Source organism: Lasioglossum baleicum, chromosome 6, assembly GCF_051020765.1.
Source record: "Lasioglossum baleicum chromosome 6, iyLasBale1, whole genome shotgun sequence".
Taxonomy (NCBI): domain Eukaryota; kingdom Metazoa; phylum Arthropoda; class Insecta; order Hymenoptera; family Halictidae; genus Lasioglossum; species Lasioglossum baleicum.
In genome coordinates, this window is record NC_134934.1 from 11,134,871 (window position 1) to 11,158,812 (window position 23,942).

At 46.4% G+C, this 23,942-nt stretch overlaps 1 protein-coding gene across 3 annotated transcripts in view; it reads right to left on the reverse strand.

Annotated features, from left to right (window-relative positions):
* Window positions 1–23,942, reverse strand: part of Syn1 (Syntrophin-like 1) — a 441,570-nt gene that overhangs the window by 157,525 nt on the left and 260,103 nt on the right. For all 3 annotated transcript variants that reach the window (XM_076425899.1, XM_076425901.1, XM_076425900.1), the window contains one exon: window positions 14,849–15,037. In XM_076425899.1, the coding sequence (XP_076282014.1) occupies window positions 14,849–15,037 (189 nt within the window). The remainder of the gene's footprint in view (window positions 1–14,848; window positions 15,038–23,942) is intronic.

Genomic DNA, 23,942 nt, shown 5'->3' on the forward strand with positions numbered 1-23,942 from the left:
CCTTCCATCATTGGCGTTCTAACACATACAGGGTGAACCACGAATTTTTATCAGATATAGCATGATTTCAAAAGGACTTTCAAGAGAGCTTCGTAAAAAAGTTAACGAAAAGCAATTTTTGTATGTTATGATACATACCGAAATCGTCCTGAAATCCTCTAACAGATAGGCTTTGAAAAAATGATAGATGTATTTCCAAAAAATTGAAGATGACCTTGAAAAATTATAAAGAAAAGGAGTTTGCAAAATATTTGCTATATCACGTGAAAGATCTCTTGAAACCATGTTACATCTGATAAGAACATTATGAAATAATAGAGATACTATATTTTTCAATTGTGTGAAACTAGGTTGATAACAAATGTAAATGTACAGGTAATATGGAAATATTCTAGGGTCACAAGAAACGTCTTTGTTTCGGAGTTGAAACAGCTCGGTGCGGAATCTCGGTTAATCGACTATAATTTGCAAATTAAGCGCAATCTGGATGACAGTTGAAATTCAGTTGCACTCTGCAATGAAAGCACAGTAGAATTTTTCTTGATTCCAAGAGAGGGAACTCTGACGGAAAACAGCGGCTCCGTCGTGCCAGCTGCAACAAGCGTAAATTTCAGCTCGTTAAAGATTAAAGGCGAGAGGACGCTTTCGTTTAATGAATGACTGATTCCTCGTGCGAACAGCGTCGTTAGCGTCTCCTGCTTAAGTTTAGGGGGTTAGTTTTAAGGAAGGTGGCAGGGAGTTTTGTAGATGCCCCGAGACGTCCGATAAAATAGTTGGCTGGTTCGATCGTAAATGCTGATAAAAAAGTTGCCCGGAACTTGGGAATTATTTCGGGAGAAGAGGCCATTAAAAGGCTTTTTAAAAGCTTCTTTAGCCAGGCGCGGGGGTGGCGCGGGGATGGAGCTGGCTGGCCAGGCCAGGATTTTAATGAAATTTCCAGCGGAGCCACGTTTGCACAATCGTTCCGCGACGCTCGGTCGGTTCGTTCGTTCCCGGAGATCCATTGTTGTAAAATCTCCCGCGCGGGCTGCTTAGTTCAAATTCAATAATCCGCCGCGTCATTGCGATTGCGCGATCAAGCGATCGTGGCAGGAAGAGGGGAGGTTTTTCTGTGGTCCCACGTATGAATTTTTTGCAAAGACATGTACAAATGTGATTTTGTTCAGTGTCTTTATGTGAAACAGCAAGTACATTTTTCCAAATAGTTTCTAGCAAGGAAAAAACGAGTAGCTTCGCTTTCGACAAAAAGCTAAAAGAGTCTGTTCGAAGTTTGTTTGAAACGTCGGCATGGTCTCCGTCTCATTGATCGTCCAGGCAATAATTCAGCAGTGGCCCGCGCGGCTAATTAAACGACCTGTATCGGCCAGTGGCTTCGCTCGACTTAATTTGAATTAGCGGCAAGTTGCCGCCCGCTCCCTTAAGTTCCCGTGCTAATGAAACTGCGAAGCCACTCCCGCGAAGTTTATGCCGGGCTCACAAAGAGCGCCGCGCGGCTGCATAAACGCGGTGTACCTCGCGAAATTTCCTGTCCTCCCACGCCTCCGCTCCGATTTGCCTGGCTGACGATCTACACCTACACCGTCGCGCCGTCGACGAATTCTACTGGGCTCGTGCGCTTCATTGAATCGAGATTCTTCACTCCGGCAATCCAATGTTCTGTAGGGACTTCGAAACTGTTCGGACGGAAGGCTTTTTCGTGTACTTTTATTTCACGTTCAATATTTTTGGTTCGGGCACTGCGAAACTGTCGAGGAGCGTTCGTGCAATATTTTCGCGAATATTTTTATTTTTCACTCGATATTTTTGAAGCTTCGAGTTCGTAGAACACATTTTTCCTTGTCCTGGTTTACGTGAAATCGCATAGACACACACACACACACACACACACACACACACACACACACACAATGCAATATCTATCGAAATATCTATTGTTACTAGGAAAGCGAATTTCATATACGTGTATTTATTTATACAAATATATTTATAGTAAAGATGAGTAGGTGCGGATTAAAACCAGATATTATAAAAAATTTACTGCATTCGAGATGGAACAGCAGTTATTTTCTTCTTTGCCTAACAATTTTAAGAGATTAAAAGAATACATAGATGCTCGTCAAGTCTTTTAATTCCTGCGTTGTTTTAAATTGCAGCTACTCGTTCGTGTCATGAAAGTAAGTATCACAGTGTCAAATTTCGGTCACTGTTGTTCAGACAAACAACCAGCTGAAGTCCAGGCTTGTAATGTATTAGAGTGGATCAACACAAGGATGGTCCATATCTCTGTTCAGACCGAGGTCCAATCTCTCTGCAGGTTCGTTTGCCAGTAGACACGGGTTTATTCCGGTCGGTAAACCGTCGGGATTAGGATTTCGACTTAAACTTGACCCGTTAATCTCGAGATTCATTAGGGGACGGGGCTGTGCACAAGAATTTCCGTACGGTTGTTGCTCTGGGATGTTCAAACGAATCATTCTCGAATTTTCTGAGACAGACAATTTTTATCATGTACCAAAATCTGCAGTCCGATACGCCAAGAAATAAATCGAACCCTTCTCCTCGGAAGAATTAAAAAATACAACACTATTTAACGGTAAATAGAATAAAAATTTGTTAGAAACTGTAAAGAACGTTAGCAAGAAATACCTCGCGAGACAGTGAACGCCAGCGATTGTAGCTTTCATAGCTGAGCGTAGAAGTTGCCAGTAGCAGAGGGTTTTCAATTGAGAGGAGAACTCAAGAGAGACAACCGGCCGGCCAGAGGGTTGAAAAGGGGAGAAAGAGGAAGAAAAGTGGACAAATGCAAGAGAGGCGAACAACGACGATGTATGTATTGAGAGTGCTCTCTCCGCACGACCCCGTACAACGAGGGGAGGGTGTTAGGTTTAGGTGTCCGGAGACGGAGCAAGCCCTAATGTCGTCCTATTGTCCTGCGCTCCACCGCGGATTCGAAACCTTGTTAACTCCCCGGAAACTGTTAACAGCGGCACGTTCGACTGGCACCAGCGGGTCCACCGCGACGCGTCCGGTTTCGACCCGAATCACGGACTTTCCCCGGGCCGACGTTACTTCCCACAAATGGAACAGGCTCGGACCTACATACAAACGAGAAAACTCGACCTTACCCTCGGGTCGCCAGGAAATAGTCGATCGACCGACTTGTTCGTTCGTCTTTCTGCGGAATCCAGATCTACCTCCTTCACCATCGCCTCTTTCAATTTAATACGGAGATATAATTCGACGATTTTCAGTCGCGAACGTTCACGAGTGAGATAAAGCGATCATTTCCCGTGACATCGATCAGACGGATTTTCGCCACAAAATATTTTCGCACGAGCCATCATTTCCGTGAGTTCGAACTCATTTGCAAAATATCAAGCTTCAAATTTTATCGTGAATTTTCATGAGTATGCTAAATCGATGATTTTCAGTGGCACCGCACCGGTGTCACGGATTTTGTTCACAATATTTTTGTATGTAGAGTAAGCTGAATCAGGGGTAGTTTAAGTAATCGTTTCGCCGAATTCTCGTTTCTCTCTGATATATAAAATCTAATGTTTCAATACGAAGTTTAATCTCGAACGTCTGTCAGATCTTATATTTCATAAACAAATACGAGTTCGAGAAAATGGTGACTTCAACTCCCTCTGATAAAGCTTATTCAATATTAAATAAAACTTCGACCAAAAACTGGTACGTTACAGCACCGTGTCGTATATGTATAGTCTTAGAACTGAAGGAGTCTGGACAATATACGGAAACGTGTCAGCAGGAATCGTCATCGTGGCGATTAACGCGCGCGGGGTTGTAAAAAATGGCGAGAGTGTGGAAGGAGTAGAGAAAAAAAAAGGGAAAGAAGAAAGAAAGGGGCAAAGAGGACATAGGTAACGAGCGTTCTGGAATTGCGGTGCTGTTATCAGTAACAAGCGGAATTGCATTGTGCGCCGAAGCCCCTCTGGCTCGGCTCTCATTACCATCGCGCGTCCCGCGGATCGCGGCCGATACAAACGAAACGCGGGGAACCGTGTGTACTGTGCGTACGACTATTATCGCGGTGTGTAGACGAAGCGCGTCGGGCCGGCGACGACGAGAAGGAGGTTGCTGGGCTCCCATTATCCTCTAATATCGTTCCGCAGGCCGCTGCGCTTGCGATTCCGACGAGTCACTGCCGCGATAATGCCGTTACGCTAACGACAACGGTGTCGTTACGGCGATTGTTGTCGCCCGCGACCTTATCCCGCGCCGATTGTTATTAAATAACCCCGAAGAATCCACACAGAGTCGCACGGTCGACTGCGCGCCTTCCAAGTAACACTTCGAGTGCTGAAAATTTCATCCTCTATAGAATACACTATATTTAGGGGAGTTCAAGACGTAATTTTGCTGGCATCGAACTAATTTATGAAACACAGACCTTTGAATTTCACTCGATTCCAATTTTCTACGGTTCCATCTCGTTTCGAGATCGTTTCGTTCAGTTCTCACGCGTCGGATTTCGCGAGAACAGATCGAAATAACGTTTCGCGTGACCATTAATTCTGGAACTTGGCTGGTTGTTTCGGTTGTTAAAATTCAATGAAATACACTGTGGAAGGAAATAATAACAGGTTATTCATTGCGGCGCACTTTATCGATCCCCTCGGAAATGGAAATGTATCGGACATGTAAATAATAACGTTACAGTGGCTCTCCTAAAGAATAAAAAGTGTTATTTGTATACATAGATTTATACGAAATGTAACGGCAAAGAAATTTCTAATAATTTCGTGTACGAGCATTATGTAAAAGTAGATATTTTCCAGCTTTCTTTCCATACAGCACACTTAAAGTGTAGATAACGTGTTAACGAGGCCATAGCCTCGATCGCACGAATCCGAGCACACCGCGAAGCAATAATAATAAACAGCATCTCGCTCCGCGAGTCGTGTAACATTCTCAGTCCAAAGGATTAACAGATTAATCCAACTCCTCCTCGGTAATCCAACAAATTCGTTCCCGTGCTTCGACATTAGCGAACCATTAAAAAGACCTCGTTAGCTTGCCGAACAGCGTCGAGCAAACTAACTAAACGAACGCGGCGGCGGCGAGTCTCTCGGAGCAGCGCGACTCGATTGAAGTCCTCGAGGCCTCAGAGAGTATTTAGTTTCTTCAGCAACCGCTCTCTCGTCAGACAGATCAGCGATCACCCAGAGAAATTAGTGGGACTCCGTCGATGTTCGAAACAAATAACGCGAACTCCTCTCGGCTGTTAGTCCTCGATCTTCGTCGCGCTTCGTCGTTCAAACAGCTGGGTTGCTCTTTCGCGTTCGTCAACAGACTCTCTCTCTCTCTCTCTCCCTCTCTCCTAACCGTGTTAATCAGTGTACGATCAGGCAACTTTGATCTTGTTTGAACGACGGCAATGCGGCGACATGCTCGCGACCGCGTTCCACCTTCGACGGATCAACGTCTGGTGACATTTCGCTCGGCTGAGCCCCGTGATCCCCGCGTCTTAACCCACTCTAGCGGTCTTTGAGAACAAGTCGACGAGGCTCGTTTCGCTGTTCGACGACGCCCGACGCTGCGACGTCTGCGGAACCATCGTGTTCCCTGCGTAAATAGCGGCGAGGACACGCCGAGTCTCTCTTCTCACGGAATCCCTCCGAGGGATCGGTCTCGCGAAAGAGCCAACTCGGAACCGAGGGCAATACCTTGATTGCGACGATATTAATTAGTCGGGATTACCGGGCCAGGGACTCTGGCACTCTTCAGGAATTGAAAGGCACCAACCTCGTCGCCTCGATGCTCCTTTCTACGGTAGAGCAACTCACCTAACTCTGGACAATCCTGGGTCCGCAAATATCCAGAAAGCGTACACTCGTGTCTACCTTTTCTTATCAAGCATATTCACAGTATTCAATTCAACAGTCTATCATATTTTGTCTTTCATAGTCGGACACGAATCCGACAAGATGATTATATAAGCTTCAGGCGACTGCTCGTGTCCGTCCGAATTCGATCACGAAGTTTATCGAGCTCCCTGCCAGGAGGATTAACAGCAAACACGTCGGTCGTTAACTTCTAGTTACCCTTGTGCCGAATTTCGTTAATAAACCCGTTTTTCCTTAGAGATTTTAATCAGAATTAGCTGGTCGTATCGACGGGCCGCGAACAGCAAGCATCAAGATATAAAACACGGCATGCTTTGTTCGGTTATCCTCCAGATACCGTGGAAAACGAGAACCTTTTTTTTCTCTCACTCTCTCCCTCTCTTTCTTTCTTTCTTTCTCTTCAGGACCGCGGAGAGCGCCGACAATTTTGCGAATATTAAGAAGAGCGAAACCGCGGAGGAACCGGCGAATATTTCCGCGTCGCTTATTCAACCGTGTCGCAGGCTGGTTTTGTCGGAGCGCGGATTATTTTTCAATCTCGAGTTCGATCGGCCCGTTTCACGTAATCTTAGCTACTTCGGGACGATCTCTTTGTTGGAGATTCTCGGGCTTAGGCCGGGTTTATCATACGGGCCTCGCTGGTTCTCGGATTCGGATCTCGCCGCGTTTTATTCGCTTGTTTCGCCTGGCTATGGTTTTTAATGCTTGCCGAACAAAATTGAAGATCGAGCTTCGAGCTTATTATGGCTCGGCAATCATTGATTTACTATGTACGGTTTGTATTCTATTTTCCGTGCTGTTTCCATTTTTACGAAATTGATAAATATTGCTGTACAATCTACGCGATGGATCTTGTTCAAAATAGTCAAGTACGTAGAGCAGGGAGAGTTAGTATCTTAATCATTTCCTGTACGCGATGAATTTTGCCGAAAATATCGTAGTACGTGAATCGTACGAAATTAGAAACAGTTTAACTCGCCGTTTCGTTGATATCGATGTTGTTCGCAGAATACAGGTGTCCGAACATAACAGTTTTTCCAGGCGGAGATCATTTAAGCGATACGAAGCGTTCTGTTTTACGGCGGCGCGGCGCAGAGACACGATATTTGTCAAACGATTCGAATACGGCGGACGCATTTTTGCCAGCGTTTTGTCGCGCTCTTCCGGTACTTTTTGGAGCGGTTAATCTCGGTAGCGAGCGGGTCGTCCGGGAGCCAGGCAAATATCTCTCCCGAGGGGCGCATTTCCGTCGTTTTATTCGATTATCAGTCGCGATCGAACACGCCGCCGCCAACGACCGTCCGGGCGCGCGGACCTTTCATAATTTACGAAGAGCGAGCCTGTGAGCGCGTTCGACCGGCTTTCCACCGTTCGTAAGTTTGTTCATAACTGTACCCCCGAGTGCCGAAATTAACGATCTATTAGTTCTGCATTTTTCAAACGGGCGAGGCTAACGTGTCTGACGCAAGTGCAAGCTCGAGTACAAGAAACTCGGAGAAAATAAAAATTTCTTTCTTCCTTTATCGATTTGAATCGGCGATACATTAATAGACAGCGGATTTCACGCATTTATAACAAACATGGGTAGGTGTAATTTTAAAGTAGTACAAATATTAGAAGAATTCAAAAGTACTCGGCAGCTTTGAAAGTATTTCAGTTTAAGCGGTCAGGTGACTGACCGTGAATATGCAAATTGCCAGCGAATTATGCGTTGGAGACGATTTGTTTTGCGATGCAGACAAGAACCAAATATATTCTTTCGATTTGCCTGGATTGCGCGTTTTTAACGGTCGGAACGAACGACGCACGCGTCCCGCGACGAAAGGGGCCATCGGCGGCGGTAATACGAGACGGAATCGTCGTTGATATGGCAGCGTAAAATTTATCACCAACAGTGGAAAATTGACCAACGACGAGGAGGCTGCCGAAGCGTAACCGCTGTCCGCGCGATAGTTACCTGTGACCGATGCCCCGGCCAGGTAACGCTGTCCCGCCTGCAATCTGTTAGCCCGATCGGGACATAAAGTTAACATCGATGAAACGTAATTTCGACGACAGTTTCGCGTGTCACCCATCCGCCCGGTGATCGATACGCGTTGCGCCTTCTCGCTCCTGTCATCGAGGAATCGATATATGTATGTATATACATATGTATAGTTCCCGATCGAACCGAGTCGATGACACTGGCCGATTCATCTTCTCGCTAATAAAGCATCATGGAATTACCGGCGCACCCCTATTAAGATTGATTTTGCACGCCATTCAATCCAACAACTTTTCAATTTGAAAAAATTGTTTGCGCTACGTCGAACTCTCTAGATTAAGCTCGGGGAAAAAGCAACTCGACCGGACATATGGTTGGAGAGATAAAAATTCATGAATACCGCCCTGTTACATTTATGAATACATCACGGGGGTAGGCAAACATAGATTCGAGGAACGGTGTTGTCGAAACAAACACGAAATCTGCGAAACGATGACTTGAACCCCCCTTAATTTCGCGTATTCCACGCAGTATATCTATATTGTATTTCGGGCAAAATCAAAATGGCGGTATTCCGTATCGGGAAAGGTTTTCCGAGATGAGTTTGCAACGAATTCAGTCGCGGCGGTGATTTATTTGATTAACCACCTGATGGATGGTTTAAAGAAAGCGCGGAATCCAATTCCGAACAGTGTAGAATTTATGTCGGTATATCTTTGTCGGTTTATTGTATTTCATATTTCATAAACGAATACGTATTCAGGAAAATGGTGACTTAAACTCCCCCTGATATAGCCTACCCTACTACGCAATAAACCTAATTCCTAAAACTGAAAACTCCATATTAAACGAACGAACGAAAAGCCAAGAGCTATCCCCGAAACAACATAGACCAGACCCCAGCGAAAAGTCTCCCGGCCAAGTAGACTCGAACAACAAACTTTCAACAACCGAATATCAACATCTCGAACTGAAATGCCGGGGCATGGGTCGGCTAAACCAGCCAAGAAGTTCATTGTCCATCAAACAACCGATCAAACATTCCCGAGGATGGTTGTATCTCCCACAGACTATCCCGTTAGCTCCCTCGTCGGGATAAACCGCGGCGAGGATCAAAGGCTTGGGGGTTAGGTCTAATATCAGCAAAGTCTGCGTACACCTGTCCAAGAATCCGGAGCGGTTTACGTCACCTACTGCAGTCGCGAGAGCTCTGGGGACAAGGAGAGCCGAGCAGAGCCGAGCAGAGCAGAGCAGCCGTCTAATTACCGAGATCCGTTGAAGAAGAGACTGGCGTCGAATCGAGAGAAAGATCATGCTGCTGGGAAGGAGGGTGAAAGGGCTGTAAGAGAGGAGACTTTTCCGAGGGAGGAGGGCAATCAAGGGCGGGCGGGTTGCGTGCTCAGGGACAAAAGAGGACAACCGGCTGATCCTGGCTCATTAATCAGACGGACCGGCATATAGAGGGCAATTATCCGACGGTAATTAACTTCGCAAACTGCAGCCCCCGCGAAGTCTGCGGAGAGAGACCCGGTAACGGGAACGGGAACAGGAACGGGACACAAGGTGGTGGGGGCCGGGATGCTTGATAGCGGTGGCGGCGGTGGCGTCAGCGGTGGATGGTGGATGGTTTGGATGGAAGGTTCTTCGTGGGTTCCGGCCTGATGGAGCTGTTCTGGAATTATACACGGGGTTAGCCCTGAAAACCAGGCGGCAGCCAGCTTTTGCCCCGGAAACTAATTTAACTCTCGCATCCTCCATCCTACCTAGCCTAAACCGGAGTCGAAGCCAGTCGCCCCCTCTCCTCTACAACCAACTTCACACCGATTCACCCACCCACAGCCAGGCTTTCCGCCTGTGTACGTTCTCGCGTCTCAATAGAGTACACCGTCGGATCGACGGACTAAATACCTCGGCATCGACGTATCAGCATTCCGAATACTCGAGAAAGAGTTCAACCACTCGAAGGCGAACGGTTCCGACGAAACGAGTGCACATTCTGGCCACCGTTAATTAGAACCGGAGGATTCGATACCATTCCTGCTCGGCCCTTTTCCACGTGGATCCTGGCTAAATCATCCTTGGAAATTCGCGGAGATCATGCGAAATTTTGCCTCTCGGACGAGCCATCTTTGACGATCACTCGCGGAGTTCGTGGGTGGGCTGAATGGAAGATGAATGGTCGGTAAACTGCGGATTTCGGGTGCTTATACCGCGAGTCGGTGAATCGGAATAGCATTTTTGTTGGAGGTACAATATGTGAGTGAAGATTCTGAAATTTTTAAACACGACTCGTTCTACGAATTCGTAATATCGTTTTATTCAGTAATCCAGCTCATTTTTGGTTCTAATTGAACAAGTTCCAAGTTCTTCTAATGATTTCACTGTGTTTCGTGTTCCCCCTAACCATTTTTCTCATGAAAATCCCCAGTCTATCGATGATCCTTTCGGTAATCGAATATTGGAATAAACATGCACTATCAGATCAATTCGAAGCCTGTAAGAGCGACACTGTTGTTTTTCTCGTTAATATTATTTTTTAAAATGATTTATATATTTATATATTATTTATATATTTATATATTAGAAAGAAATATCTATATAAAGTGAGAATACTAACCCCATCTACTATGACTACTTATCAACAGTAATTTTGACGAACCCCCTTTCTCTCGTACCCGACGCAGGCAGTTTTTATTTTCACTGAAGATCCACAGTATAACTATGGTTTCCACGTCGAACAATCCAACCCTTTCTCGGAAATTAAAGACCGAATCCGGCCGCCCGAGTAAAATAAAGCCAGCTATCCCTAAAATTTCCTTTCGACAAATAGATCCGGATGATCCTTCTCCGAAAAACTTGCGCGAGATCCCCCTGAGTGTAGAGTTAACATGGAAATCTCATTAACCGGCGCCCAGTACAATTGGATTTCTCGGTGGTGCAAGAACGAAGATCCAGAGTAGGTACGAGCGGTATTAAAACTGACCCGTTAACGTACGTCGCCCGGGCAAGTACAATTGAAACATAATTTTCGCCGTTTTTACGGGCCCCGGTGTATATTTAATATCGTCCTCGTAAGCCAGCAACGGCCGGCGCGGCGCGGCGTTCCATTTTCCATTTTCCTCGAGTAGGGTCTCGAGCGTGGTAGAAAAATACGGAGAGTTACGTCCCAGGGCATGGACACCCGATAAAGAATCGCAGGCTGTTTACTCGCCGCCTGGTTTTCCGGAGCTGCGTTCGTTCCACTTAAACGTATCAACAATGCATTAGCGGGCCAGTTTATTGACAGTGGAGGGCGTCCGGATCGCTCGGGAAAATGAAGAGGCCGTGGGCAAACACGGGATTCGACGGTGTTAGACGGCGAAAAAAGGAGATCGACGAGAGAACCGTCGAGGCTCCGTTCGCGAATTAAAACGCGCGAACCGGCACAATGAAAATTGTGCTAATTGAATTACCGAGTGATTCCGAGGTGGACCCCCTTTCATACGGCCGGCATCGCTCGGTTTTAGGCGGACGGCTCCATTAAAACCGGACCCCCCCCCCCCCCGGCTGCTACGCCGCGCCGTGCCAGCCCTCGAACGACGCGAAGAATGGCCACGTCGCGCCGCTCCGGTCCACCCAATTAAAATCACCTGTTAATTGCGCGAGTATCGAGGAACTCGCAGCCATTAATTTGCGAAATTCTCGTCCGTCGATGGTACTCCGTTCCATTAGCCGGAAATTCGCCGAGGATAGTTTCCCCGGAACATTCTCCGAGCTGGCCTTTTTGTTTATCCTCTGTTTATCCAAGTCGGCTTGGAAAGTGCATCAAAATCGCATTACCATCGGAACACGGGAATAACAATTACCGATCCGTCAGAAATATAACGTACGTGTCGCGAGAAATTGTAAATAACCTTTTCTCCCGCGGAAATTCCCCGGGCATCTGGATAAACTCTTGAGAAGATATTCCGGTCGAACGTGACGCGTTCCACGATGGAACTCTGGAGATACTTTTGTTTCTCCTACTCTTTCTCTATCTCTCCATCTCCCCCGGCAAGATTTACAGCAAATTTTAACGCATCCGTGCGATCGGAGAGGCGCGGTGAATGCATCGAAAAGATTCGCGGAAGAAAGAGCGAACACGCCATTAATATGTCTACCTTCGCGCATTCTTTCCGCAATTCAGAGATCGTGATTCCACCCGGAATTCCGGGATACGTGTTACCGAATATTTAGTTGTGATCGCCTACCGAAGAACGCGAGCTTCAATTTCGAATTCTGATGCTGGAATAATAGATCGCTCGAGGGCTCGGCGCATAGATCGTCCGACATCTTTCAACCCCCCCTACTTGTTGAGCTTGATCAACGTTTCGGACGAAGATTTCAGTTATTCGCGTTCTTCCTAAAAATATTACAAACTTTCCCCGAATGTCTATCCTTTGCTCGCTAAGACCAAACTGTCTTTTTTACCTCGGTCAATTTCGCGGGGATTCCTTATGTCATTTCCGACTAAATCGGGGCTGTGGAATCGCGCTATGGTGTCCGCGACATATGATTTTGCGAGACCCTGTACATGTGGTTGGAAGAAGCATTTTCTGTCGCGCCTCTCGAGACTCGTCGAATGCAATTAGCTTACTCGGAACCTCGTATTTTCCAAGACACGAAGGTCACCGCAGCCAACAGGTTAGTCATTCCAGACGCGAGTTCCTCCAGTACAAGAATCTCACTGCGGAACGAGAGGGTTAATCTCCCCGGCACGGAGTTCGGCATGGTAAATGGCGAGTATATTCGACGAGCAAACGTCGGACGAGTTTAACGACGTCGGCAGACTGTTTGCGGAGATCCCTCGCGATTCTTCGATCCGTCGACTGTCTCCGTTGGCTGGGACGATGCAGGATAAACACGGCGATGTTCCGTAGGACGGATCCGTGGGTCGGCGTAGGAGGATCGTCTCTCTTCTACTGTTGACTTAAAAAATATCAACGCGTCGCGTCGCGTCGGCAAGAGCGAGCCCTTTGTGGCGCGGCTTAGCAGCCGTGCGGCAGATACGAACGAGAGATACAGCACGTCTGTGATTGCTTTCCTCAATTCCGCCACGATTCTACCATTCGACCGACCCTCCTCTCTCTCTCTCTCTCTCTCTCTCTCTCTCTCTCTCTCTCTCTCTCTCTCTCTCTCTCTCTCTCTCTCTCTCTCTCTCTCTCTCTCTCTCTCTCTTTTTCTCTCTTTTGTCTCGAGCCGTCTGCAGCCGCGTCTGGTATTGGCCCTATCTCTCGCTCTCGCTCACGGTTTCCTTTTTCCAGTCGCCGAACGAGAACAAAATGGTGGATGTTCCTCTGGGGAAAAAAGGAGGCCGAGTGTCCCGTCAAGGGACGCGGCGCCGTTCCTAGGGCCGAGGCATTCAGAGGAGAAATAACGGGTTTATTTACGAAATCCTGGGGACACGAGCGACCAGATGAAATCCGGAGGAGAATAGAATGGAGACACTTGACGATGAAGAATAGGGACACCTGTGACGAGATAGGGGAAAGGACGATGGGGTGGAAAGGTTTCGAGGGATGATTCGAGGGGTACCAGACCCCAGCTCTACAGAATTAAGAGCCCATTAGCCTTTCATTAACTCGACGCGCGGGCTCGGTGGGGACAGACACTTTTCTAACCCTTTCTTTGTTGCACCGGAGAATGGAGACTGGCGTACACACGGATGCTATTGTGCAGTGCTCCAGACCGGCCTGAAAATGTCTTTTATTTTTCTAGACGTGAAACACTGTTTCGGGGAAGACGTTTGTCGTTTTAAAAAGTTTCAAGACAAGCCCCGTCTCGTTTAATTTCCCATTTGTCAAATCTCAAGTCACAATTTGTCCCATTTCCTAGTCCCAATTCAACATTTATCTACAACCCCACACCATGACAGTCTACTTTCGCGCTGTCACATCGATCCGCATTTCTTGCGGAAATTCGCAGCAGGATTTCCTGGAGAAGCGCGCGCGAGCGCGTGAAACGCGTCAACGGAACGACGAACGGCGCGAAGAAGCAACTCCGCCGCGCGTTAATTAACGCCGTGCGTCCGTCAAAAGCTAAAGAGGAGCCTATCCAAGGAACTACTCTGCTTCATTCCGCTTCGCTCTGCCCAGCTCGGTTTCGCTCGGCGACAACCAGCGGATTCGCGAGTATCCGCCACTGTTCCTCTCCGCTTCGCTTTGACGATCGTTGCGCGCGTCCGCTTTCAAACTCTTTCGGAAAAGTGCCGGAGCCTGTTCACCGTTGACCGTAAAAAAGGCCAAGAGAGAACCGCCCCCGCTGCTAGAACCACCCGCCGCGCCCGTTGCTATAACCACCCTCCGTTGCTAGAGGGAAATCAAATAACCGGCCGGAGGGGTGAATTTCTCTTGCCCCGCACGTTTAGAAGTAAACGTTTCAGCGGAACGTTTCCGGGATTACGTGCAGCCCTCGCCCAACCCCCGAGCCACCCTTCCACACCACCCCTTTCGTCTCGGCTACCGGCCCCCTCTCCTAGGATCGCTCCGAGAACTGCATGCTCAGCGACCGAGATAATGACAGCCATAACGCAATTAACCCGTTTCTGGGATTACAGTCGAACGACCGCGAGCACGATGTGCCCGCGAGTTTGACAGTCAATTATCGTCTAATGGAACGACGGTCCGCGAAAGTATTCGTCGCGATTAGGCGTGTCACCCACCCCTTCTTCTATCCCCATCAATTTTTCAAATCGTTCTTGCCCTCTACTTTTTTTACGGTTATTTTTAAAAAGAAGCAGTAGAAGAAACTCTTGATTATGCTGTGCTATTGTTGTGTCGAGTATAAATCAGAGTTCTTAGTTCATTCGATTCGGCAGACCAATAGCGAATGGAACATTGAGTTGCTAAAAATTGTCGCGAAGAGGTCCAGCTTTAAAACTTCTGGACGAGTATGCACAGTAACTTCTCTCGCGCGAGTAGGTCGTTGAAATCGATCGCGGAGCAGTTAGAGGCAGGTATTCCAAGACGGAACTTACCGGGATCGGAGGAAGGATGAGCCCTGGTGAGTCTGCAGAGTTGCAACGGCAGATAACGAGTATCCGCTCGTGGTGGTGACTTCGGCGGCGGGGGCGTCGCGCTGAGGAAGCCGCGCTGCAGCTCCCAGCCGACTTCCTGGATGATCGAAGCCTTCCTGAAGTACGGCGTCACCTCTCGCAGATATTTTACTGTAACAGACAGAACCGGTCCAGAGGTGAGCGACATTAACGTTTGCAGTAATGCCTCACATAAAATTGAATGGATTCTATGAATAACAGTAGAGGCGTTTAAAGTATTTGGAAATACCATTGTATTATTTTCCGCTGAGTAGAATGATCACGCCAAGAATTAAATGTCTACGTGGAGCTACGTATCTCGGAAATAATAGTAACAATTATTATTTTGCATAATAATCCGCAGTCCAGTGATCAAATTAGTAGAATCGCTTCGTATGTATTTATATCAGAAATGAGTGTGGTTTGAAAGAATTTAAAAATATGATTTTATGCATTTACGAGAAAAACGAGTAGGAGCAGTTTAAAATTAGTAAAAATATTTTAGGAATTTAAATATACTGTTCTATATTATTTCTCAACTGATTAAGTATACGAAGAAAAGAAAAGTAATTTGTATTTCAGTCGAATTTGTTGCAATTCGTGTAGACAGTTTTTAGTTTGCATAAAGATCAGTTGTCTAGTTATCAGAGTCGCGAAGAAAGGAAATATCTACCGGGTCCCGGTATCTTGCAATTGACGCAGACAATTTTCTACAGTCTACTGCTAGCAATTTTTAAATGACAGCCCATCTACGATCCAGAACACTAAAATGTGGAACATTTCTAAAAATACCCGAGGTCCGTTAAAAGCGTTAAAAAGGCAGCAGCAAAGCAGCTCGTAATTTAGCAACAGAAGCGAGCCGCGGCACCTAATGCTTTCTGGACCGGGCTAAGGGGAGGGGGGGGGGACACACAGATATTACCGTGAGGCTTGCCACATTTTTCCTAAATCTAGAAAGGTTCCGCGAGAATAAAGAACAGAACCAGGTCGCAAAAACTGGGTGACCGTGTGGCATGATAGAAAAGATGAAAACGCCGGTGGGTCAACAGTGACGATAAAAGGATTAAAACGCTTCCTCTGCTGCTCCCTGGTGAAAGCGTCGTCCTCGGAGAACAACGGCGAACAATATCAAACTAACGTAACAATAGCAAACTTTTACCGTGGGAGTAAAACATTCGCCGAATTTATCCCCTCGGCTGCGAGAGTCCCCGGAGACTGCCAAGAGGAATATCAAAATATTCAACTTTTCTTCGGAAAACGAAAACTTATTCTTCAACGGGAAGTTCAATCCGCGATCTATCATCGGAATTTCTCACAGCTACACCATATAGCAAAAGCGTGTAGTCCTCCTCGGTATAATAAGTACAGCGGATCCAAAAGCATTTCAAAGCTTTTCCCGCGAAATTGTCCATTGTCTATTCGTAAAACCAGGTACGATTTTCAATTCCACAGACTTCCAGTCAATCATTATCACCAGAACCACGAAAAATCCACTGGCTAACGATCCCGAGTAAATTCCCCAGTCCCGAAACAATTTAGAAGAGGGTGAGCTGCGTTTGGTCCGGGACAAGACGAATGGTATCTCGATCAGTATTTCCGGCAGGCAAAAGTCGGGCGCAAATAACGTGGATCCGTGATCCCATCCCCTAGGTGGGTCTCCGGGTTAGAACCTCCGGTAATTTCGGTAACGAGAAGGGAACAGGGACGAGCAAGAGGAAGAGAGAGAGAGAGAGGGAGAGGACGGGGTGGAAATTTCGCGGCGGAACGGAGTAGAGGCCCGCGATCAATATTCGCTCGATCTGTTCGATATTAAGCCACGTTCACCTCGAGAAGGTATCTCGGCTTTACGAGCGGTTTTTACGGGCGCCCGAGCGAATTCGCCGTTCATCCCCCTGCGGGAAGGGGTGTCGGTTAGCCTGCTCCAGCCCCCGGTTAGCCGTGTGCTACATGTTTCAGTATTTCGGTTAGCTTTCGCGTCAGGATTGCAGAGCCTCCCCCTTTCGGTGTTGCTGCAACGTGTTTCGTTTCCTCCGGTCCTGTCCTATCGTTATCTCTCTCTCTCTCTCTCTCTCTCTCTCTCTCTCTCTCTCTCTCTCTCTCTCTCTCTCTCTCTCTCTCTCTCTCTCTCTCTCTCTCTCTCTCTCTCGAAAACAACCCCCTGGAAGCAACCCCCCACCTGGTCCTGTTCCTTCGAACTTTAACGAGTTCGTCCTGTATGTAATCGCGCCCCGGCGCGGCGCACCGACGTCGAAACATCAACGACAAATTGGATTTTGAAACGGTCGCTACGTGACCGCGGTACAGTATCTTCGAGAACCCTACCGCGATCGAGATCCGCGATTTACGAGGCCGGCCAACCAACCCCCGCAATGCTCCGAGCATCCGTGAAACATCCCTGGCGTAGCCACGGCCTCAGCAGAAAGGAAATTTCGAGAGCTGGACCGCGCCGGCCTCGTAAAACACACGGGAAACGGGCGAGCCTGACTCTCCACCTCGAAATCAGCGCCGCGATACACCTGCCGCGATTTCTGTTCGTTTCCGTGACTCAGCCGCTTGATTAGGCGATTCCTCCGGTAGCTGGAGTGCTGGCGAGGAGATTCGGGGTCGCGGAATACTTCGTAAAATTGAAATTGAAAGAGGGGAGGGATTTTTGATAGGTCGACTGCGAAGTACTGTTTCTTAATGAATCAGGCTCGTCATGATGATTTTAACCAAGTCTAACAAACATGAATGTTATGCGTTTCTTTTTAGATGAAATATAACTTGATTCGTTTGTAATCAATATTTATCCATTGATTCTTATCTCTCCTACGATATTGTTGGAGATAAAGACGTTCCAATCGCTGTAGCTGTAAAGAAATTGGTACGACAAGGGCTTAACATTGAACTCGATATCTTCATCGACAGGGTAACTGGTATATTTCAGTATGCCCAGAAAAAGAAAGTAGTTTGGGAACTTGTAGAACACACCGATGCAACAATCATTTCAGAGGATTCCAGAATTCCGTTCTCGTGGCAGGTTGAGGAGACTCCCGTAGTCGAATGCATCCGATCCGCAAAACAGACGCAATCCGAACGATGTCCATCGATAAGCGACGAACACCATAACCGTAATGCAACGGGCATAGGGAACCACCGAGAGCGACCAATCTCGTCCGAGTGTCGATGGCGCAAACAGCTATCCATCTGCGAGTACAGCACGACTCGTCGCATTATTAATAATTAGATGCGTTAGCGTAGCCACGTCTCCGCTGTTTGCGCCGCGATTTCAATCGAATTGAATTACAGTTGTCCCACGACCATACTGGAATTTCATCGGCTAACATTTGCGCCGTGAACACTGTCGTCGATCACTCCCTCCGTGTAGCGACCATAAATGGCTCGCAGCAAAAATATTTTCCGAGAACGTCCAGCGCTCGCAATCCTAGCCATCCGACTTTTAAAACGCTTCGTTTGAACGCGACTTTTAATTTGTCCTTGCGATATTATAATCGAGAGTTCTTTGGACGATTGAAAATTGCTGTTGCAGGTCGAAGATGTTGAAGTCTGGTCACTGAATAAATTGAGCGCATCGACGCATCCACGTAAAAAATAAGATCATAAGAAGTTAGGACATATTACATACATATGATTTTTTCCTCTGTCATTTTTTTCTTCTATTTTTACTTAAAAACGAGCAGTAACTCATAACTCTAAAACTTTAATAATTCTGGGAATACGTCTGCGACAATTTTCAGAGACATTCTTCACCGACTATTGCCCCAGCTACATCGCAAGTTCGGAAAGATCAGTAAAATTTATGTAGGGATTATTAACGTAAGAGCTGAATTGCCTGTGCTTCCGCGTGAACAAAATTTAATGAAAGCTAAAGCTGGTAACGAGCGATCTCCTCCGGTCTCTTATACCGGTCGCGACCATTGTTCTTAGGTCCTCTGCCCCATCCTATCGTTGCCTTCAAAGGATCGAGAAAGAGGGAAACGACCGATTAAAGTTTCGAGACGTTCGCACTCGCTCCTCCGCTCGTTTGCATCGCAAGAATTTCCACCGCAATCGCCCGGTTAACCGCTCGAGATTTCTCCGTTGGTCTTCCGCGACCGCATTCCGAGCTCTTCGATTTTGAAGAAGACTTCCCCTTCGGGACAAAGGATATCCACCCAAGAATCTGACGTTTCAGTATCCAGATCGTAGCGACCTTTTTCTAAAACATTTTCTCCTTGTTTTTCCCTCGTTTCATTTTAATGTGTTCCGATGGGAAAAAAAACGATTTTCAGTTTGTGAAAATTTCATAAGACCCTCAAGCGGTACCTGGATGACTCAGGAAATCTTGCATACATTATACAAAGATCGTACATGAAATGTTCACGTCTCGTTGCAAAGGGGAGAACCCAATCTTCAAATTTATGATCATTTTCTCCCCGAAAAAAGATGTTGACCGTCGCTAGAAACGTCTGAAGTCGGAGAACTCTCCACGCAGTTAGTAAAATGGCGATGGCAAGTGATTAATAAAGTAAGAAAGAATGAAATCGTCTTATCCGAACGTCCATTCGGATTTGCCAGTTTACCGAGGCATTGTGGGGGGATTCAATATCCTCGCGAGCTGATACAGGAGAACTCTGCAAGCGGATCATTCGAGATATGTACAGCGATCCTTGCCGTAGAGTCGAACACAATCGTGTGTAGATATCCCCGAGGCTTGTTCGCAGAGCGCTCGAAAATTCCGCGTTTGATCTTCCGAGCGTAGAATCGAATGGTCGTTTAAGAGCCGCGCGAGAACACGCTTGGAAATCCGTGTTCCGCGTGATACGCGCGGATGCTCGTGTAGTACGTATTGCCTCGCAAATATCGGCAATTTGTCGTCGGGACCACCCCTCCCGAAACGGCGACGCCCCTCACTTTTCGCTTCTGTTACACAACCGTCAACCCTTTCCCACCCCCGCGAACGAAAACCACGGTGCAGTCGCGTGTACACATATTTTGCCTTGCAAAAATTCGCGAACAGTTTCTTCGTTGCAATCGCCCAAACACGTTCGGTATGTAACACTCGTACACTTATTTCTTCTCTTAATGATATTAATGAGTTACAAATAATAAATTGGAATCGTTACAATCTTTTACAATCTTTTGGTGTTGTCACTATTTCGAATTTACGATCCAATATTTACAATTGGAAACGATGCGTACATTAATTTCGAGTTTTAATTATTTCCAGCATGCGAATCGTTGAAACAGCTTCGCGAATTAAATCATAAAATATAATATTACGGACAGATCGGGTTGTATAAGAAAATCTGTTGACAAATATCGTTGAATTTACGCGATAGATTTGCAGACGATTAAAAGCGTTCGCATACTTTTGAGCGGGGCAGTGTGTACGTTTGTGCTGGAGAAGTGTGTCCGGTCGCGTTAATGAGAAAGAAATTCATAAATCCGCGGGTCGGTCGACAGTGGCGGGGGATCCGAAATTAACACAAATGTTACACGAGTCGCATGAAATTTATTACAGGCCCTTCGTTTTCATCAGCGGCCGACTCTCTCTGGTTTTGATTAATCTTTTCCGCGGCAGCGCAGCAGCGCGCTCATTTTCATGCGACTCGATCCGCCGATACGATCTGCTCCATTCGTTTAATGACACCGACCACCCCCTCTCGTCATCCTCTCTCCGTAATTCCACCCTCCCCCACCTTTCCGATGCACTTCCCCCCCGTCTGTCTTTATGCGTTGGTCGTATATGCGATTTCCGATGCGTGTCTGGCACGACGCGTTCCGCGCAGATCTAGCGTGCATCTAGCGATAAGCTGATCGTTTATGCAGTCGTTTGGGGAAGGGCTTAAGTGGCTTCGGCCTGAATGTGGTCTACTCTTCTCTTTCTACTCATACCCATGGAAGACTTCGACATTATTTTATTAAATTCTTGACTGCAATTTCAAATGTAAAATATGAAAACGGCTTGCTAAAAGGTGATGTCGACCCGTTTCTCGATGAACAGCGACTGACGCGATTGCTGTCGAAAAGACGTACATATAACTGTAGTTTTATTTTCGAGAGTTGAGACCTATTGCCCATAAGCCGCTATGCACATCAGGTCTCAACTCTCGAAAATCAGACTGTAAATAGATTGATCTGTCCAAGACACGTATGTACTTATAATATTAATTTTAAGAAATCCAGTGTTGTCAGAGGTTAAAAAACCATATCGGTCACCCTTTTGGTCGGGCCGCAGACTACTTTCATTATTAGGAGAATGCGGATTCTATAACAATGCAAAATGCAAAATTGTAGAGACAATTGGTATATATAATTCTCAACTTATTAACCCTAGTTCTGCAGTCTAATTTCGAGAAGTTATGGTAAATATTATCTAAATATTAGAGGGTAGAGTCTTTATAAAATTTAACGTGTCGAAGACTCTTTACAAGCCACTAAGAATTATGAGAAATTCGCAGCTGATCATATCCATTGATATGTACAGTGGTAGTCTGGAGGAGTTATGGTCGCGGAATTGGCCCAGGATGTCAGGAAGCGGCATTTTTCCTCGAGAACTTTGTGACGATTCGATATACCGGCACGATCCCGGATAAATTTCCGTGCAATTTCAATTCGAGATCATTCTCCTTATAGACGCAAGCCACCCCCTTTTCTCCTCGTGTACACACTGCCTAACGGGGATGGAAAGAGAGGGAGCGAGAAGCAGGGGGTTAGACGAGTGGATTGAAGCCACGCCGGATATTAAAAATATCTTCCGTCGGCAACGGACAGCGATCGACTTCCGGTTTATCCGTTTTTCTCTATTTTCAAGACGTCCCGAGAGCTCGATTACTCGTTCCTCTCTCTTTCTCGAGCACCGCCCTCGTTCCAACCGGCCCCCGCATCCGAACTTCCGATAGTGTGCGTGGAGACTCTTATTTCCTTCCTATTTCGCTGTATATATTTTAATAAACGATGAGGAACGTCGGCCGGGGGCTTAAACACGTGAATAATAATGTCGGCCCCTTGATTACCGTCGGGATCCCCCGGAACAGATTTCTCTATTAGTCTTGCAGATTTATTCGAGCCTCGATTCCGAATACCTCGAACCTCGCAATTCTCAGCTTCTTCTTCCCGCGTACACAACATTGCTCGCAACCTTTTTATTTTAATTAATATACCAGCAGGACGGCATTGTTTCTTCACGCTAAACGTACCGAACAGTAAACACGATTCTCACATATTGCCTCGTAAAAATGGCAAACGCGAATTTGCTTGAAAAAAGCAGCTGAAGTGACTGCTTCTACTTCATTTTTCAGATCAAATATCTGTAACTCCTTTCATTCGTTTTCGCATCACAGCCGGAGCCCTTTTACGCAAATTGAGTAACAGACAATTATGTAGTAAGAAGTTGTTCGAGACAAAAATTGAATGCGAGACGCGTCAAGCTGAAGATTAAAGGCCGATTCACCCGTTCGCAGTGAGAAATTAATATTTCAAAACGATCAGTAGAAAAACAAGGGTTTCTTGAAGACTAATTCAATGAAGGGTTGAAGAGAAGCAAAAGCTCTTCCAGTCTCTCTTCTCACGGTTCAGTAATTAATTAAAAAATTTCAAAAGCGGTCGACGTCTCTCGTCTTACACAAAAGCGAATACCGTAAACAGTGTACAGAAGCTATCCACATTTTTCTCCGGGATCTTAATTATCTTAATGGACCGCGGGAAAATCGTCGTATCAGTTTGCTCCCTGCGATTCTCTTTCTCTCGCAACAAACAGCGACATTTTCTACGTTCGACTGACAGAAATATCAGTCTCGTTATTTAAACTGAGATTTCAACACAATTTTTCTGTTCGAGGTCTCCAAGTAAACTCCGAAATGTGTGAAACGGGAAATTAAAACAGCTCTTAATAGTTTCCCTTCGAGTCTCTGTGCTTGTCGAGGACTTTCGAGCGGGAAAATATTACTTAATTTTGCATAGATTTAAGTCATGGGGAGATAAATCTGATCGGTTACGAATTAACCTTTCCCGACCACCATAAGATCCATTAGAATCCATTTACCCCGACATCAGGCAAACGGGATTAGCTTTTCGCATCGAACAGAAAACCCCGTGTCATTCGCACACAGCTCCCGGTTTAAAAAATGTCAATAACTTGATTGGAAACCATTTTACAGCCGAATTCCATTAGCCACTGGCTGCGCAGTCCCGAAAATCGACAGTCGAACGGTCAAACGTTCGTTCCATCGTTCGCTTGTCCGAATTACGGGTCCGGAACAGAGCGTAAAACTCTAACCACGTGTCGAAATCGTGTCCACGATTCGCTATAGTCGTGACACGCATCGATACGAAACGACACGACCTGTCAATAAAGGAAGACCTGAAGAAACTGCTCCAAGAAATAGTACTTTGAAAAATCCACGAACAACATCGGTAATCTTCACATCGACAGACTGGAAAACAAATCTCGGAAAGAACTCGGAAACTAGAGGGTGTGGGACAGTCAAATCTCGCTCGAATTACGTATTTTTCAGCGAGTAGAATTTAACTGTGTAGAAAAGTTTCCCAAAAACTCGTTGGTCTAAACAACATTCAAAAAATTTAGATTCTCTTCTCGATTTAAATTGTGATAACTCCCTTTCAAAAAATAGTACAAGAATACACCTGGACACGTTCTAAAGTTTGAAGACTCCAGTGTTGCGATCGTGCGTTCATTTTTGTCCGGGAAATTTTTGCACGATGCCGGAGGTGGAAAACCGAAGACTCGTTTATTTCCACCGAAACATCTAAAGAATCTTAGTAACAGTGAAACGAAGGATTCGAGATCTGTCGTTTGAACGTGTCCGATTGTTCCCCAGTTGAGAAAATGTTATTCAGCAACAATGTGGCTCGTTTCGACCGGGAGAGTTCGATTTGCCCGAGTTCCATTGCCCGAGAAACGGTTTGGAATCCCCTGGAGGCGTTTTCGGGGAGGTTTTCCTCTTTTTGGGTTCGCGGAAGAGGCGACGCAGCCCGAAATCGAGGCGACTGTCCTTCCCACGGCGAATTCCCGCAAACCCGGCGAAATCCCGAA